General features: G+C 42.0%; 1 protein-coding gene across 2 annotated transcripts; it reads right to left on the reverse strand.

The window, feature by feature from the left end:
* Positions 1-711: 711 nt before the first annotated feature.
* On the reverse strand, positions 712-12,520 carry LOC124022102 (zinc finger protein 184-like). Of its 2 annotated transcripts, XR_006836348.1 has the most exons (3): positions 12,218-12,520; positions 9,724-11,068; positions 712-732 (listed from the first exon to the last, which is right to left on the reverse strand). XR_006836348.1 is itself a non-coding variant. In XM_046337144.1 (2 exons), the coding sequence occupies exons 1-2, from the start codon at positions 12,381-12,383 to the stop codon at positions 9,852-9,854; spliced, it is 1,383 nt and encodes a 460-aa protein (XP_046193100.1). In that variant the 5' UTR covers positions 12,384-12,520; the 3' UTR covers positions 8,496-9,851. The 2 variants fall into 2 exon arrangements, 1 of the variants encoding a protein (XP_046193100.1); XM_046337144.1 differs by lacking the exon at positions 712-732 and having other exon boundaries at positions 8,496-11,068.
* Between the last annotated feature and the right edge of the window lie 7,768 nt (positions 12,521-20,288).

Below are 20,288 nucleotides of genomic sequence, written 5' to 3' on the forward strand. Positions count from 1 at the left end.
CAGGGATTCTTGAAAGACGGGACAAACTCCACCTTTTTCACACAAATATTTTTCTTCATATAAACAACATTTGAAATATACATTTTGATGAACCAGATATACTTTTTAAAAATTAGGATGTTTTCTGAAAATGCAACTAAGTGGATTTATGTCAACTCCATCTAACCCCATAAAAGGAAATTCATTTTTACATTTATTGTCAAACAACTGCTTAAAGTCCTTGATTGTGTCATTCTAACATTAGATTATTCAAATATGTAATACAAATCTCCAAACGTTTTATTTTATGGTACTATATCAGGGATGGTTAACTGGTGACCCGGCCTTTTGTAGGCCCTCAGATCAATTTCCATAAGCAGTTAAATAATTTTAAAAAATTCAGTTGGGGTCTCCACTAATTGTTGGGCGTTATAATATCTAATGTAATGTAGTAAAATACACAAGGTGCAATATTGAAATTTAGTTGTGCATCAGCAGTTTCTCTCTTGATATGTCAGCCACTGACAGTCACTCAATTATCTTATGTCAGCTAACATTTTTTAGACTGGTAAATTAGTTTAACGGCCAGCTATCTAAACTTAGAAATCATGATCGAATTACCGGACGGCGGGCATTTTGGCATGTCTTTCTAGATTCAGAACTTAAAACAACATTTATAGTTATACATTAACCCTTAAGATTTCCTTTGGCTGCAGTAGGATGTGATGCAGACACCTCTTAATCAGAGGGACACTGAGGAGCAAACATGCGTTTAGTTTTATTTACTCAACATGCATTAGTCTAGAAGCCTGTATGTATAGAATGAAAGAAGTCCTCTTTCTGGGAACATTTAAGCAGATACCTCATCTTCACCTCTTTCTATTGTATTAATGTTTACTCCTTCACATTGGGATAAATCTGGATAACATACATGTTTGTACTTTGACACTCCTGGTGTTGACAACCGAATCATTTTACAGTCACCCTTGACCCCGCAGTACACAACATCTATTTGATGACATCCCCTTATGGTCAGTCTTATGGTCAGTCATGTCTGGTCCTGTTTAGCTGTAATACAGTGTGTGTGTTAAGTAATGGGTAACATGTCCAACAGTGCCATCTAGCGGGGAGAAAGGAGAAGTGTCAGCACTGAGTTCATTTGCAGTGCCACTGTCAGACTTGTGACATGACCTGAAAAGGCAGTATTTTCCTCTAAAAAGCCCCGGAGAGTGTTGAGAGACTGAGTACATGCTCAAAGACTCACATCCGGTGGTTGGTGGAGGACAACACGATGATACCTCTCCTAGGGACCTGATCTCAATGCTTCTGGATTAAAGTTCCTCTGGTCTCTGATCTATTCTATTGGTAACCTGCTGTTTCTCTCCACAGTGCTCTCTGCTACTCTCTGTTCTAGTTACTTTACATCTGTCTGGAGGGAGAAATAGATGTCACAGAATCAGTTTATGGTCCCTAGGCTCCCCTTCTGATTAAAGCTTTCCCACAGTCATGATTTCTCTCCTGTGTGAGTCAGCATATGTAAAGATAAGGTCCGTTTATAACTGAAACATTTCCCACAGTCATGATTTCTCTCCTGTGTGAGTCAACATATGTAAAGATAAGGTCTGTTTATAACTGAAACATTTCCCACAGTCATGATTTCTCTCCTGTGTGAGTCAGCATATGTAAAGATAAGGTCTGTTTATAACAAACATTTCCCACAATCACCACAGCGAAATGGTTTTTCTCCTGTATGAGTCCGTATATGTAAAGATAAAGTCCGTTTATAACTGAAACATTTCCCACAGTCATGATTTCTCTCCTGTATGAGTCCGTATATGTAAAGATAAGGTCCGTTTATAACTGCAACATTTCCCACAGTCACCACAGCGAAATGGTTTCTCTCCTGTATGAGTCCGTATATGTAAAGATAAGGTCCGTTTATAACTGAAACATTTCCCACAGTCACCACAGCGAAATGGTTTCTCTCCTGTATGAGTCCGTATATGCGAGGTTAGGGTCCCCTTTTGACTAAAACTCTTCCCGCAGTCACCACAGCTAAAAGATTTCTCCCCTGTGTGAGTCACCATGTGCATTGTTACGTGTTGCTTGCAAGCGAAGCTTTTCCCACAGTGACCACACCTAAATTATTTCTCCCCTGTGTGAATCCTCATGTGCTTGGACAGATCTCCTTTTGAGTTTGAAGGTCTTGCCACAAACAGAACAGGTGCAGAGTTTTCCACTTTGACAGAAGCAGACATGGGCCTTCAGTTTACAGGTGGAGTTGTATCGTTTTCTGCAGAAGTAGAGAGTCACATGACTCTTCAGGTCAGCTTTCAGAGCAAACATTTCACCACAGTCACGGCAGTGGTGAGTTTTTTTAGACGTGGTGCTGGGTTTGGAATTGTGTTCCCCCATTGATATGTTTGGATTCAATGGTGGGCTGGGATCCATCGTTGGGCTGCTGTCAAGTCCTACTACGATTCTGCTTACAGCTGAGTTGTGGCTGGAGGCATTGTTTTGGACAGTCATCACTAGCTGGCATAGCCACAGTCATAAACCCACCTATTTCTAAAATGCATCTTCTTAAAGCAGAACTAAACTCAAGAACCAATTTCTCATAGAAAACAGCATGTGACCAGGAACTCTGCCAGAGCACGTGGACAATTAAAGGTCATGAACAGTCAAAATCATGTTTTTCATGAAACTGATATTTGAAGGAAACCAGACCAAAGTATGAGAAATGACTGTTGCTTCTACATTGATAAAGTTTGATTATAAAGTTACTGGTCCCCTCCCCCATGTCAAACACATGGATTCAAGGCGTGTTTGCAGAGGACGTGGTTTATATAGCTGGTCATGGCTCACATCAACACCATTATCTCATAAACCCTAGAACCACTCCACAAGGTCTGCCATGAGAGGTGACTGTATAGTTCCCCTAAGGAAAAGCACCTTTAGTAAATCTGCATTCTCTGTGAGAGCTTCCCATGTCTGGAATACACTGCCATCAGACACACATAACTGCACCACATATCACACTTTCACAAAATGCTTGAAGACCTGGCTAAAGGTCAATCAGATTTGTGAACATGGTCCCTAGCTGTGTGTTGCCGCTTTTCATGTTGTCTGTTGTCTGTAGCTTGTGAGGTGTGGAAACACTTTGTTGCTTTTATGAATTTTGTTTTGCTGCTTTTTGTTCTATGTTGCTCTGTCTGTATGCTATGTCTTGCTTGTCCTATGTTGCTATGTCTTGCTTGTTCTATGGTGCTATTGTCTATATTGTAATTATTTTTTAATAACCTGCCCAGGGACTGCGGTTGAAAATTAGCCGGCTGGCTAAAACCGGCACTTTTACTGAAACGTTGATTAATGTGCACTGTCCCTGTAAAAATAAAATAAACAATTTTTTTTTTTTGCATACCGCCCCAACAGATCCACAGATGATGCAATCTCTATTGCTCTCCACACTGCCCTTTCCCACCTGGACAAAAGGAACACCTATGTGAGAATGCTATTCATTGACTACACCTCAGCGTTCAACACCATAGTACCCTCAAAGCTCATCACTAAGCTAAGGATCCTGACTAAACATCTCCCTCTACAACTGGATCCTGGACTTCCTGAAGGGCCGCCCCCAGGTGGTAAGGGTTGTTAACAACACACCTGCTTGCTGGTTAGGCGTTTAGGAGTCTTATGGCTTGGGGATAGAAGCTGTTAAGAAGCCTTTTGGACCTAGACTTGGTGCTCCTGTATCGCGGTAGCCTTGCGGTAGCAGAGATAACAGTCTATGACTAGGGTGGCTGGAGTCTGACAATTTTTAGAGCCTTCCTCTGACACCGCCTGGTATAGAGGTCCTGGATAGCAGGAAGCCTGGCCCGAGCAGTTGCCATACCAGGCAGTGATGCAACCAGTCAGGATGCTCTCGATGGTGCAGCTCTGGAACCTTTTGAGGATGAGGACTCACACTAAATGTTTTCAGACTCCTGAGGGGGAAGAGGCTTTGTCGTGCCCTCTTCACAGCTGTCTTAGTGTGTTTGGACCATGATATATAGGCATAGTCACAACATACACTTATTACTTCAACTAACCTGTGCCCCCACACATTGACACTGTACCGGTACCTCCTGTATATAGCCTCGCTACTGTTATTTTATTGCAGCTCTGTAAATATTTTAACTAACCTCTTTTTCTTAAATGCATTTTTGGTTTAATGGCATTTAAAGTAAGTATTCGGCGAATGTGACAAATACAATTTGGTGGCCACACCAGATACTGACTGGTTTTCTGATTTACCCCCCACACACACTTTTTTAAAAAGGTATCTGTGACCAACATATGCATATTTGCATTCCCATTCATGTGAAATTAGGCCTAATTTATTTTTCAATGGATTGAATTCCTTACAGTCTGTAACTCAGTAAAATCTTAGAAATTGTTGCGTTCATATTTTTGTTCATTGTAGCCATCGGAAGATCTACATACGAACCTATTCTACATAGTTTTATCTCCGGTGTGATCCGCAGCAGTCTACGTAGCCGATCATTCTCCTCCTGGTACTCCGCTACCGTTTCTTCAACTGCCCCAAAAATCTCCACAGCTGCCGCGGTTAAACGCTCATTTAAAAACACACGAAACGACTGTAGTTTAGACATGTTTCTGTCGACGGAGAGTTGGGTATTTAGGTTGTATGTTTACATCCACGATGAAAGAATGGTGTTCACAAACAAAACAAACCCTCCCTTAGTTTTACTTCCGTTTTGTTCTGTTTTTTTTTTGTCAGCGTGTGGCAAGCCCATAAACAAATCACAGCGCCCCCATGTGGATGGGGATTTACTACGCGCTACAGATCGACAATGGGAATATATACTGTTGTTCTGGGATTCTTGAAAGATGACAAAATGTGTAGAATTGCACAAAATGAACTCGAAAACTTCATGATGAGTTCATATTTTTCGTGGCCCCCACCCCCATCAAAGTTGCCCATCCCTGCACCATATAATGCTCTAGGGCTAATTTAGTTCACATTTTAGCATATCTTTCTAGATTCAGAACTTAAAAACAACATTTATAAAGTTATACATTATCCCTTAGATCAGTGGAGGCTGCTGGGGGGAGGACAGCTCACAATAATGGCTGGAATGGAGTCAATGGAATGACATCAAACACAAAGATGTGGTTTCCATGTGGTTGATACCATTCCACTGACTCCATTCCAGACATTATTATGAGCTGTCCTCCCCTCAGCAGCCTCCACTGCCTTAGATCTAGCACACCAAATACATCAATAGTTTAAGCATTTGTTTCAGAACAGTGATTCAAATATATTTTTGCAATACTGACCAAAACAATCTCTTAACCAGCAGTGACGGAAACAGACTTAGTCCATAAATTACAGAAAATATTTGATTTGAAAATCCAGAATAAAAACATATCTTTCAGACAAAAATCTGATGTTTTACAGAGTTGACAAAAATGTTATGTTTCTTCATTCAAGTGGTATGCAAAGTAGCAATTTTATTTTTCCTCAGTTGCTTCAACATGTTTGAACCAAATATACTATTCTATCAGGGAGATGGAGTTGATAGTTTATGGTTGTGAATATGGTGATTTCAATATTGTTTGTTTAAATCTATCAAAAGTTTAGAACATAACACACTGGTCTTGTTGCACTGCAAGTAATGAGGAGATAAAGCAGGGGTCCTTTGCTCATTCCTGATTCATTTATCCATTTTAGACAAATCTGAATGAGTTGACCTAATCTCCAGACACATTTCTTTAGGAATCACAGTTTTGAGATAAATATTATTTAAAGTCAGACAGGATTATTACAAGGATCTATATATGATACTTTTAGTTAACATTTATTATTGTTTGTTTTTAGAATTTTAAAACACTTTGAGGGTTTGAATTTGGGATAATTTACTCCAGACAAGGGCAAAGTGCAGACATGGAAATTAATAATATTACAAATATTATAAAATTCCCCTACATTGTTTTACTCAAATAATGCAACAAAATCTATTTTTTTCAACTATAAAAATAATGTTTCCTGCTGAACAAGAATTGTTCCCACTTAAGAATTCCTGAACTGTCCACCATGATTTTGGCTAGCTTTATTCACATTACCTTTCAAAAGGAACGATTGACCTTTCCCCCCAAGACAGTCACACTCATGCACAGGACAGGATGGCCCACAGGGAGAGGAGAAATAATACTGTTCCCAGAACACTGACTTCTGTTTCATTCCACAGGATACTAAACTCAGCTAAAAAAAATGTAAAAACCCCTTTACAATGAAGATCTGTGAAGTACTGCACCTGTACATAGCCCACCTATAATTTAGCCCAAACAACTACCTCTTTCCCAACTGTATTTAATTAATTTATTTATTTTGCTCCTTTGCACCCCATTATTTTTATTTCTACTTTGCACATTCTTCCATTGCAAAACTACCATTCCAGTGTTTTACTTGCTATATTGTATTTACTTTGCCACCATGGCCTTTTTTGCCTTTACCTCCCTTCTCACCTCATTTGCTCACATTGTATATAGACTTGTTTATACTGTATTATTGACTGTATTGTTTGTTTTACTCCATGTGTAACTCTGTGTCGTTGTATCTGTCGAACTGCTTTGCTTTATCTTGGCCAGGTCGCAATTGTAAATGAGAACTTGTTCTCAACTTGCCTACCTGGTTAAATAAAGGTGTTCTCAACTTGCCTACCTGGTTAAATAAAGGTGTTCTCAACTAGCCTACCTGGTTAAATAAAGGTGTTCTCAACTAGCCTACCTGGTTAAATAAAGGTGTTCTCAACTTGCCTACCTGGTTAAATAAAGGTGTTCTCAACTTGCCTACCTGGTTAAATAAAGGTGTTCTCAACTAGCCTACCTGGTTAAATAAAGGTGTTCTCAACTAGCCTACCTGGTTAAATAAAGGTGTTCTCAACTTGCCTACCTGGTTAAATAAAGGTGTTCTCAACTTGCCTACCTGGTTAAATAAAGGTGTTCTCAACTAGCCTACCTGGTTAAATAAAGGTGTTCTCAACTTGCCTACCTGGTTAAATAAAGGTGTTCTCAACTAGCCTACCTGGTTAAATAAAGGTGTTCTCAACTAGCCTACCTGGTTAAATAAAGGTGTTCTCAACTAGCCTACCTGGTTAAATAAAGGTGTTCTCAACTTGCCTACCTGGTTAAATAAAGGTGTTCTCAACTTGCCTACCTGGTTAAATAAAGGTGTTCTCAATTTGCCTACCTGGTTAAATAAAGGTGTTCTCAACTAGCCTACCTGGTTAAATAAAGGTGTTCTCAACTTGCCTACCTGGTTAAATAAAGGTGTTCTCAACTTGCCTACCTGGTTAAATAAAGGTGTTCTCAACTAGCCTACCTGGTTAAATAAAGGTGTTCTCAACTTGCCTACCTGGTTAAATAAAGGTGTTCTCAACTAGCCTACCTGGTTAAATAAAGGTGTTCTCAACTAGCCTACCTGATTAAATAAAGGTGTTCTCAACTAGCCTACCTGGTTAAATAAAGGTGTTCTCAACTAGCCTACCTGGTTAAATAAAGGTGTTCTCAACTTGCCTACCTGGTTAAATAAAGGTGAAATAAATAAATAAAAAGTTATTTGGATTTTTCTGAATTATCTTTGAATGACAGAGTCCTGAAAAAAGGGATGTCTCTTTTCCCCTGAGTTTAGATCTAGTAGAGAGAAACAGGAGAGTGTTGTGACCCTCTCTCTATAATGTCCTGTTTTGTCCTTTTGTGCAAATGTCTGGCAACATATTGTCATCATTACTTTTACCTACAACTTCATGTCAGTCACTAGATGGAAGCACTTCACCACTCAGGCAGAGTACATAAGTCATAGAAACAGGCCTGTACACTGTTGGGTCCAACTGTTGACACCCAAACAGTTAGTGTCATGAGGAAATGTACTTACTATGACTGTGATTAGTGGTTGTCTCACCAGGCCATCTTAAGATGAACGCACTAAGTGTTGCTCTGGATAAGAGTGTCTAGTAAATGACAAAAATGTCAATACAAAGCTGGCTGGACACACAAACACAGTCCGTCCCCATGCATATCTACCTACAGTGTGCCCATCCTGATAGTTCTAGGCCTGTAGCCTACTGCTATTCTAGCCAGTGGTCCTGTGGTGACCAAACACTGTCTCTCGTGAGGATCAGAGAGAACATGCTGAATGTCACTGAATTAGTTCATTTGGGTGACTGGGGAACAAACGGCAGGCCTAAAGGTCACCTTTATAGATGAAACCAATGAAAAATACAGTTGAGTCATGTCTTGTTGGTCTGGCTGAGAGTGAGAGACACACACAGGGAAGGAAAGAGAGGGATGAAATATACAATGGATATTCTCACTTCTCATGTTGTTGTAGCCTACTGAAAGGATCCTTGTTAGTGTAATAGATCCACTTCATTGGCCAGCTAGCCAATTTCCTTTTGCTGCAGTAGGATGTCATGCAGACACCACTTAATCAGAGGGGCACTGAGGAACAAATATGTGTTTAGTTTTATTTACTCAACATGCATTAGTCTAGAAGCCTGTATGTATAGAAGGAAAAGATGTCCTCCTTTCTGGGAACATTTAAGCAGATACCTCATCTACACCTCGTTCTATTGTAGTAGACTAATGCATACAGTGAAAGTCCCACTCCTCCACATTGTGGTCAATCTGGACAACACACACCTGTTTATTTGGACTCTCTTGGTGTTGTGAACCTAATCCTGATTTACAGTCACCTCTGACCCCACAGTACACAACATCTTCCCTCATTCCCAAGGTCAGTCATGTCTGGTTCAGTTTAGCATAAGCCTGTTTGTTTGTAATACAATGTGTTTAGTAATGGTTTATGCCCTCATAGGTCTCTGGAAAACAAGATGAAATGACTAACAGGTTTGATATACTGAGATACTGCAGTCACATCTTAAACAGCGCAATCTAGTGGGGAGACGTCCTAAACAGTGCCATCTAGTGGTAGGAAAGCAGAAGTGTCACCACTGAGTTTATAATACAGTGGGATCTACAATAATTGATTATCAAATGATCTTTGATAAAGGTTAGCAATAATGTATAAAATAAATCACTCAAATACTGAGCTATAAGGTATTCTTTTATACAATTTTCCCCCAAAAGGTATTCTTATTGCAATAAAACTGACTCCAAAATGACAATACATTATTTACCATTCATTTCTACTGGGCACAAAACGAAAACAAACTTTTGTAGAGTTCATAGAGTCACAGGCTCCATGTTGTATTTCATCTACTTTATTTATTAAAATCGCCAGGGGTGTCAATGTTTACCATCTTTTGAGATAATTTTTTAATATTTCTATGAGCATTTGTATTAATATAAAATAATATACTTTCCCAATTTTTTTAAGCATACAAAATAGCTCAGCATTTGAATGATTTATTTGATACAGTCATGACCGCTCATATTTATCAAGGACGTCAATCAGTTCAGACTCCATTGTATATGCCATTTAGCAGGAGATTTTATCCAAAGGGCATACATATTACAAACGGGTTAAACGGGCTGTGACACTGTTTCAGGTATTTTCTTCTAAAAATGTATTTTCCCCTCAAAAGCCTTGGAGAGTGTTGAGACTAGAAACCTCATTCTGTGACCTCTATCTCTCCCTCCAGACAGATGTAAAGTAACCAGAGTGTAGCAGAGAGCACTGTGGAGAGAAACAGCAGGTTACCAATAGAATAGATCAGAGACCAGAGGAACTTTAATCCTGAAGCATGGAGAGCAGGTCCCTAGGAGAGGTATCATCGTGTCGTCCTCCACCAACCAATAGATGTGAGTCCATGAGCGTGTACTCAGAGTATTGTCCACATCCTGCCTTTTTATTCTAATTTTGTGACTAAACAGTTCTTTAAGATTTCCTCCTGTTTTCCTCCTTTGTGGATGTTTTTAACATGTGTCAGTAAATTAGACTTGTGATTGAAGCTTTTCCCACAGTCATCACAGCTAAATGGTTTATCTTCTGTGTGAGTCAGTTCATGCTTCTTTAGGTTCCCCTTCAAATTGAAGCTTTTCCCACAGTCACCACATATAAAAAGTTTCTCTCCTGTGTGAGTCCGTATATGCCTACTTAGGTCCCCTCTCTGATAGAAGCTTTTCCCACAGTCTCCACAGATAAATTGTTTCTCTCCTGTGTGAGTCAGTCTATGCTTCCGTAGGGTCCCCTTCTGACTGAATCTTTTTCCGCAGTCAGCACAGCTAAATGCTTTCTCTCCTGTGTGAATAGGAATATGATCAATAAGGTTCCCCTTGCGATTGAAGCGCTTCCCACAGTCTCCACAACTAAATGATTTCTCCCCTGTGTGAATCCTCATGTGCTTGGACAGATCTGCATTGAGTTTGAAGGTCTTGCTAAAAACAGGGCTGGTGCACGGTTTCCTACCACGACAGAGTCGGACATGGGCCTTCAGTTTACAGCTGGAGTTGTAGTGTTTTCTGCAGACGCAGCATTCGCTGGGTCTCTGCATGGCGAGAGTCACATGACTCTTCAGGTCAGCTTTCAGAGCAAACATTTCACCACAGTCACGGCAGTGGTGAGTTTTTCTAGACGTGGTGCTGGGTTTGAAACAGAGTTCCCCCATCGCTGGGTTTGGATACAATGATGGGCTGCTGTCAAGTCCTACTGGATTTCTGCTTACGGCTGAGCTGTGGCTAGAGGCATTGTTTGTATTATCTGGTGGGTCACAGGGAATGCTGAGGCCCTTAAAGTGGGTCACAGTAACAAAAGGTGTGAGATCCACTTGTTTAGGATCACTCTCACTGTTCTCCACAGTCTGGGTTTGGGGAAGAGTCAAGGACTGAAGTAGGTCCTCCTGATCACATTCACTTTTCACACAGGAAGGAGTGAATTTGAACTCTAAGATATCAGCCTCCAGCCCTTGAAGCTGCTCTTCCTCCTGACTGGTCCTGAGTTCCTCCTGTTCCTCTTTAATCTGTGGAAGCTCTGGGTTCTCCTGCCCCAGACTGGGGCTCCACTCCTGCTCACAGTGCTGCTGCTCAGGGAGAACCTCCTCCTCAGAGACAGAGAGTTGCAGGGAGTCTGGAGGAAAGGAGAGAGGAGCAGAGGTTCTCTATACAGCTTTTAGACATCAGGGTTGGGGTCAATTAGAAGTTAAAGCTAGAATCCTTAGTTAATACATAACTGTTTTGACTTATAAATGATTATTGAAGAATAGAATGTATAAATGCCTCGTGAGCTTAGTTCAACTGTCATCCCCATCAGAACACATAGTTTTAACCATGTTTTTGTGTCTATATTTACATTGTTTACAAACATTGGAGTTAACAAGCTTATATTTTAATGTTGATATCATGGATGGTCAGTCCTTGCATCCATATCTCAGTCTATGAATTTGAGAGTGGTTTCATTTCTCCAGGCTCATCATCACCTTTTACCAAAACAGAGGCAGGGTAACCCGCATTATTACTGTTTCAATTAAGGACTCTGGGGAAGTAGATTCGAGTTAACAAAAAAAATCCAATTAAATAATTGATCAACTAGAAACCACTTCAATTACTTCTCAATAAACGTTAGATAAGCTATTTATTTCTAATGTAAAAAATAATACAAGTTCATTTATAAAGTGGAATGATTTACTGGTTTTAATGAGAATGTGTTTTAGCAATGGTATTAGAAAAAGATAGTTAGGTAGGAAGATATGTAGAAACGGATTCTCCAATAGAAATCCCAGATCACGCCTGTAGGGCAATGTCATGACGTTAGCTAGCTAATCTAATTCGCAGAAACACTTCATCGGGTTCAAGCGAACTGAGCACACCCCAGGTGAGAATGACAACATTCGTCTCCCGCAGAACTGCGCATATGCAAGCCATCAACTCTTAGATATAAACTAGTTTTTGACGAAAATCAAAAACGTGTCAGTTTGTCACTTTCATAGGTTGTAGTAATGACATGTTCACCTACTTAAAACATTCGTTTGAATCTAGGTTGTGCTTTTAGAAATCGAGAAAATGAACAACTAAGGAGGATTATTTCACTTCTCAAACCCCGGTCTGGTCTGCCGAGTCTTGCCTCGCAAGCGTTCCCGGAAGTCTGACGATGTTGGGCCTCGGGGTTTAGAAACTGTGGTAACAGTTAATAAGGCATATTGAAATTATGATCACTGAACCCCTAAACAGTTTATTTATTGAGCAGATCTGCTAGCTATCAGTAGATCTACATACGAACCTATTCTGCATCGTTTTATCTCCGGTGTGACCCGCAGCAGTCTCCGTAGCCGATCATTCTCCTCCTGGTACTCCGCTACCGTTTCTTCAACTGCCCCGAAAATCTCCACAGCTGCCGCTGTTAAACGCTCATTTACAAACACACGAAACAATTGTAGTTTAGACATGTTTCTGTCGACGGAGAGTTGGGTATTCAGCCAGTACGGCTTCGTCCACGAGGAAAGAATGGTGGGCAAGAACAAAACAAACCCGCTTGAAGTTTTACTTCCGCGTTGGCTTTTCGTTTTTGTCAGCTGGTGGCGAGCCCAAATAAACGCCACAGCATCACCTTATGGATGAGATTTTTACTACACGCTACAGACCAATGATAATGGCAATCAGTGGAGGCTGGTGGGAGGAGCTACAGGAGGACGGATTGTAACGGTATCAAACACATCCGTTCCATTTATTCCATTCCAGTCATTACTATCACCCAATCAATCAATCTCCTATGTAATATACAATCAATCTCCTATGTAATCTATAATCTCAATTCAATACAATTCAATTCAAGGGCTTTATTGGTATGGGAAACATGTGTTAACATTGCCAAAGCAAGTGAGGTAGACAACATACAAAGTGAATCTCCTATAGTCTCCAAAAGCACCACCCACATGCTCCCATTGACGGAAATATATAACTACAGTAATGGAAAAAGTTTTGAGAATGACACAAATATTAATTTTCACAAATTCTGCTGCCTCAGAGTCTTTAGATATTTTTGTCAGATGTTACTATGGAATACTGAAGTATAATTACAAGCATTTCATAAGTGTCAAAGGCTTTTATTGTGAGTGAGCCACTCCCTTGGCTGAGAAACAACCCCACACATGAATGGTCTCAGGATGCTTTACTGTTGGCATGACAAAGGACTGATGGTAGCGCTCACCTTGTCTTCTCTGGACAAGCTTTTTTCCGGATGCCCCAATCAATCGGAAAGGGGATTCATCAGAGAAAATGACTTTACCCCAGTCCTCAGTAGTCCCTGTACCTTTTTCAGAATATCAGTCTGTCGCTGATGTTTTTCTTGGAGAGAAGTGGCTTCTTTGCTACTGTTCTTGACACCAGGCCATCCTCCAAAAGTCTTCGCCTCACTGTGCATGCAGATGCACTCACACCTGCCTAAGCATGATCTGTACTGGTGGTGCCACGATCAACACTAACACCTGTATTAACGAGAGAATCACTGACATGATGTCCTTTTGTGGCAGGGCTGAAATGCATTGGAAATGTTTTTTTTGTAATTCAGTTCATTTGCATGGTAAAGAGGGACTTTGCAATTCATTGCAATTCATCTGATCACTCTTCATAACATTCTGGAGTATATGCAAATTGCCATCACACAAACTGAGGCAGCACACTTTGTGAAAATTAATATTTGTGTCATTCTCAAAACTTTGGGCCACAACTGTAGATGGAAAAAAGCTGTCCTTGAAACAGTATTGATATATTCATCAAAAGAGAGATCAGGGTCCAGAGTAATGCTGAGGTCCTTCACAGTTTTATTTGAGACGACTGTAGAACCATCAATATTAATTGTCAGATTCAACAGAAGATCTCTTTGTTTCTTGGGACCTAGAACAAGCATCTCTGTTTTGTCCGAGTTTAAAAGTAGAACATTTGCCGCCATCCACTTCCTTATGTGTAACTCTGTGTCGTTGTATGTGTCGAACTGCTTGAGAGAACTTGTTCTCAACTTGCCTACCTGGTTAAATAAAGGTGAAATAAAATAAATACATGTCTGAAACACAGGCTTCCAGGGGGCAATTTGGGGCCTTCACCATGTTTCATCAAAATGTACAGCTGTGTGTCGTCCGCATAGCAGTGAAAATTAACATTATGTTTCCGAATGACATCACCAAGAGGTAAAATATGTAGTGAAATCAATAGTGGTCCTAAAAAAAGATTTGAGTAACACCAACATTTAAAGTTGATTTGTCAGAGGACAAACCATCCACAGAGACACACTGATATCTTTCCGACAGATAAGATCTAAACCAGGCCAGAACTGGTCCGTGTAGACCAATTTGGGTTTCCAATCTTTCCAAAAGAATGTGCTGATAGATGCTATGAAAAGCAGCACTAAGGTTTAGTAGCACGAGGACAGATGCAGAGCCTCGGTCTGATGCCATTAAAAGGTAATTCACAGTCTCAGTGCTATGATGGGGTTTAAAATTAGACTGAAGCATTTCGTATACATTGTTTGTCTTCAGGAAGGCAGTGAGTTGCTGTGCAACAGCTTTTTCCAAAATTTTCGAGAGGAATGGGAGATTCGATATAGGCCGATAGTTTTTTATATTTTCTGGGTCATGGTTTGGCTTTTTCAAGAGAGGCTTTATTACTGCCACTATTAGTGAGTTTGGTACACATTCGGTGGATAGGGAGCCGTTTATTATGTTCAACATAGGAGGGCCAAACACAGGAAGCAGCTCTTTCAGTAGTTTAGTTGGAATAGGGTCCAGTAGGCAGCTTGAAGGTTTAGAGGCCATGATTATTTTCATCATTGTGTCAAGAGATATAGTATTAAAACACTTGAGTGTTTCTCTTGATCCTAGGTCCTGGCAGAGTTCTGCAGACTCAGGACAACTGAGCTTTGGAGGAATACGCAGATTTAAAGAGGAGTCCGTAATTTGCTTTCTAATGATCATGATCTTTTCCTCAAAGAAGTTAATGAATTTATCACTGCTGAATTGAAAGCCATCCTCTCTTGGGGAATGCTGCTTTTTTAGTTAGCTTTGCGACAGTATCAAAAATACATTTTGGATTGTTCTTATTTTCCTCAATTAAGTTGGAAAAATAGGAAAAATAGTAACATCTCACAGCAAGAACTGGCAAATCTGGTGCAGTCCATGAGGAGGAGATGTTCTGCAGTACTTAATGCAGCTGGTGGCCACACCAGATCTGGTGCAGTCCATGAGGAGGAGATGTTCTGCAGTACTTAATGCAGCTGGTGGCCACACCAGATCTGGTGCAGTCCATGAGGAGGAGATGTTCTGTGGTACAGTCCATAGATGCAGCTGGTGGCCACACCAGATCTGGTGCAGTCCATGAGGAGGAGATGTTCTGCAGTACTTAATGCAGCTGGTGGCCACACCAGATCTGGTGCAGTCCATGAGGAGGAGATGTTCTGCAGTACTTAATGCAGCTGGTGGCCACACCAGATCTGGTGCAGTCCATGAGGAGGAGATGTTCTGCAGTACTTAATGCAGCTGGTGGCCACACCAGATCTGGTGCAGTCCATGAGGAGGAGATGTTCTGCAGTACTTAATGCAGCTGGTGGCCACACCAGATCTGGTGCAGTCCATGAGGAGGAGATGTTCTGCAGTACTTAATACAGCTGGTGGCCACACCAGATCTGGTGCAGTCCATGAGGAGGAGATGTTCTGCAGTACTTAATGCAGCTGGTGGCCACACCAGATCTGGTGCAGTCCATGAGGAGGAGATGTTCTGCAGTACTTAATGCAGCTGGTGGCCACACCAGATCTGGTGCAGTCCATGAGGAGGAGATGTTCTGCAGTACTTAATGCAGCTGGTGGCCACACCAGATCTGGCAGTCCATGAGGAGGAGATGTTCTGCACTTAATGCAGCTGGTGGCCACACCAGATACTGAGTGTTACTTTTGATTTTGACCCCCCTTTGTTCAGGGACACATTATTCCATTTCTGTTCAGTTTATGTCTCAGTTGTTGCATCTTGTTATGTTCATACAAATACTATATTTACACATGTTAAGTTTGCTGAAAATAAACACAGTTGACAGTGAGAGGACGTTTCTTTTTTTGCTCAGTTCAGGATATGGTAGAAAGAGTATGTGGCCTTTTCTGTAGCCTACAGGCTTGAGATTACATGTATGACAATGTAATGAGACGGACACTTTTTACATCATGCAGGTCTCTCCAATCAAATAGCTTAACTTAAATTTAAACCAATCAAATAAAAAATGAGTTGCCATGTTAACAAACAACATATCCTAAAAACAGGACAAGTCAAAGTAAAATGGACAATATGGAATGGACAATCATGGGAGTTTCATCCCATTGGGCGAGTTTCATCCCAAAATGGACAATATGGAATGAATAATCATGGGAGTTTCATCCCATTGTGGGAGTTTCATCCCAAAAAGGACAATATGGAATGGACAATCATGGGAGTTTCATCCTATTATCATGATCAGTAGTTTCAAGTTTGCATCTGTACATTTTTGACAAGCTATCTGTATCTGTAAATAAAATGTCATAGCGAAAAACAAAATACTTCTGCATTTCCCCCTGTGTAAACACCTTGCAAAATGACTGCTGAGAAATCCTGGTCAAGTTGGGTAGTTGATATTCAGAGGTTACCAAGGTTATCATCCAAAAGTGTTCAGCCCTGTTTCCATGATGTATGCACCAGGGTTATCATCCACAGTGTTCAGCCATGTTTCCATGATGTATGCACCAGGGTTATCATCCACAGTGTTCAGCCATGTTTCCATGATGTATGTAACAGGGTTATCATCCACAGTGTTCAGCCATGTTTCCATGATTTATGTACCAGGGTTATCATCCACAGTGTTCAGCCATGTTTCCATGATGTATGCACCAGGGTTATCATCCACAGTGTTCAGCCATGTTTCCATGATTTATGTACCAGGGTTATCATCCACAGTGTTCATCCCTGTTTCCATGATTTATGTACCAGAGTTATCATCCATAGAGGTGTAAAAAGGAGCTAAGACAAAACAAGGACAACACAATGATGACGTGAGTCACAACAGAAAACTGAATAGTAGTGGGAGGACTGCAAGGGCAACCAAACCACATCATTATATAATTACGTTACATTCCTCCATGGATATTTTTGTTTGTTTAAAGGTAGTGTTCGCAGCGGCGCAGCATTCTCAGACACTGTATCTCATTGCTTGAGGCGTCACTACAGACACCCTGGTTCGAATCCAGGCTGTATCACAACCGGTCGTGATTGGGAGTCCAGTATGGCGGCGCACAATTGTCCCAGCGTCGTCCGGGTTTGGCCGGTGTAGGCCGTCATTGTAAATCATTTTCAGGTCTCCTTGCACTCTGTGTTGAGGTGCTGTGTGAAGTGCTGCCATCTAGTGGCGGATGTGTGAATATGGCATCAGGTCTCAGAAAGAGAGGAGAGAAAGAGTGAGAGGGAGAGACAGAGAAGGTTAGAGAAAGATTGTTCACTGTTCTACTCTCTGTCGTCACCACTTGGGTCGTTTGTTTAGTTGTAAAGTATTGATGATAATATGTTTCTAGACAGTCGCACAACAGGACAGTCACAACAGAGCCCCCTCAGCATTCAGTTGTGCCCTCTCTCACTTTCTCTGTCTCTCTCTTTCTCTCTCTCTCTGTGTCTCTCTGTGTGTGTCTCTCTCTGTGTCTTTGTGTGTGTGAGTGTCTGTGTATCTCTCTCTCTCTCCCTCTGTCTCTCTCTCTCTCTCCTAGATGTATCCTGTCCTAGCCTGTGTGTGTATGACTATCTTGAGGGCATAGTAAATGTTTTGTTTTGTAAAGTTAAGACGTCATTCAATTAGTTTACTTGGGTGACCAAAGAACAAATGGCATTCTTAGAGGGGAAAACAATGTCATGAGTCATGCCATACACACGCACGCACGCACACACACACGCACGCACACACGCACGCACGCACACACACACACACACACACACACACACACACACACACACACACACACACACACACACACACACACACACACACACACACACACACACACACACACACACACACACACACACACACACACACACACACACACACACACACGTTTGTTTTACTATCCTTGCGGGGACCAAACAAAAAGGTTAGAGGGCTACATTCAAAATCCGATTTCCCCTAAACCTTACCCTAACATTAACCCCTAACTCAAAAAACCTACCCCTAACCCTAATTGTAACCCTAACCCATTTTTCTTTGTGGGGACTGGCGAAATGTCCCCACTTGTCTGAATTTTCCTTGTTTTTCTATCCTTGTGAGGATTTCTGGTCCCCACAGGGAAGCTAAAACCAAACACACACACACAGCTCTTTCTAATGATAAACTGTTTGGATGAGTCTGTTGTACGCTTTTCAATTATCATGTTCCGACGGCATTCCAATGGCAATTTAGGTCATTATTTAATTCTAATGTCTTTATTATGTCTTGGCTAATGAATGTGAAGAGCGACTGACGCAATATGAGCTTATATTAGATAATTTAGCATCTGTCATGGCTTTGCATTGAGATCATAGCTCAGACCCAAATTAGACTGCTGGGTGTTTAAGAAACAGTGGGTGCCAGTGTCATCCTGTCCCCGTTCCCCATCTTTCTGTGGGTCCTCAAGCAGCCCCTTTCCCCCTGCCTATCTGATCCCCCCTCCGCATCTCCACTACCTGACCCCCAGCGCGTCGTCCCTCGTTCCCTTCCATCGTTTCTATGGGTCCTGTCCCATCTGATCCCCCCTCCTCCCCTCTCCGCTACCTGACCCCCACTACCTGACCCCCAGCGTCGTCCCTCGTTCCCTTCCATCGTGTTTCTATGGGTCCTGTCCCATCTGACCTGACCCCCCCCTCCGCCTATGGGTCCTCCCCACTCCACTACCTGACCCCCAGCACGTCGTCCCTCGTTCCCTTCCATCGTGTTTCTATGGGTCCTGTCCCATCTGATCCCCCTCCGCCTCTCCACTACCTGACCCCCAGCACGTCGTCCCTCGTTCCCTTCCATCGTGTTTCTATGGGTCCTGTCCCATCTGATCCCCCTGACCCCCCGCCTCTCCTGCTACCTGACCCCCCAGCGCGTCGTCCCTCGTTCCCTTCCATCGTGTTTCTATGGGTCCTGTCCCATCTGATCCCCCCCGCCTCTCCGCTACCGACCCCCAGCGCGTCGTCCCTCGTTCCCTTCCATCGTGTTTCTATGGGTCCTGTCCCATCTGATCCCCCCCCTCCGCCTCTCCGCTACCCGACCCCCAGCGCGTCGTCCCTCGTTCCCTTCCATCGTGTTTCGGGTCCTTCCATCGTGATTATATGGGTCCTGTCCCATTGTCTTCTTTTCTCCCTGCGTCACTTGGGAAACATATGTTAAAAGCCTGGCAGCCTGAAGCCAATGACTCCCGACTGAAGTACTAGAAGTCGCCTTTGATCAGTGGAGCCGCCAGTCAGTAGGCAGCCGGACCGTGTCTGAGCGTCATACCCACTGCATAGCACACACTGGAGCCCCGGGCGTGTCTAGGAGAAGTCTGACACAGACACAGCAATGCCAGAGCGGAGCTAGCTCCTAGGAAAGATATGGATTCATTTGTTTCAGCAGCATGACGGTTTTCAGTGTAAGGGTGTGTAATGTTACCATCAGTGACTCACTCCCAGCTGCGTGTATAGCCTCGGCACGTGCAAGCTTCGAGCTTCAATGCGTTGATCATGAAATTGGGTCATTCCGAACTTCATCCGCAAAGCCAAACTCCATTCTGTTGGCTTCCAGCGATACTTCTCCTTGTAGCACTCTAACCTTTTCAGTGTGCGCAAGCTCTGGCTAGAAGTAGAAGTTTCGCTCAAGTCCAACAGAATGGAACATAACATTGCAGATAAAGTTTGGAATGACACAATGTCATGTATTTGGGTGTTTTTTGAGCCTTTGTTCATGTTTTATCTGTGCCCCTCCAACTGCAGAACAAGCATGAGGATGTCTATCGCTGTTCAGATACATTTGTCAAAGTCAAAGAGTGTCTGGACGATACTATAACATGCCATCCAAAATACAGATTGTTTCAAAAAAGGGAACTTGTCCTTTAATCCATTCTTTGCCTCTGCCAGGGGGTGTTCAATCTCATCCACAGAAGACAAAGTGTTAGTACATCTGATTCAACTATTTAACCAATCATAGTCTTCAATCAACATTTCATTAGTTAGACTGAGTTTGTTGCAGCATCGGCTGGAGTAAAAGCCTGCATCCATGTCATTTAGCACTTATCCAGAGCGACTTAGATTCCTTTGGCCAGTGGTTCTCAACTCCAGTCCTCCAGTACCCTCAAATACAC

The sequence above is a fragment of the Oncorhynchus gorbuscha genome, unplaced genomic scaffold (assembly GCF_021184085.1).
Source record: "Oncorhynchus gorbuscha isolate QuinsamMale2020 ecotype Even-year unplaced genomic scaffold, OgorEven_v1.0 Un_scaffold_1292, whole genome shotgun sequence".
Taxonomy (NCBI): Eukaryota; Metazoa; Chordata; class Actinopteri; order Salmoniformes; family Salmonidae; genus Oncorhynchus; species Oncorhynchus gorbuscha.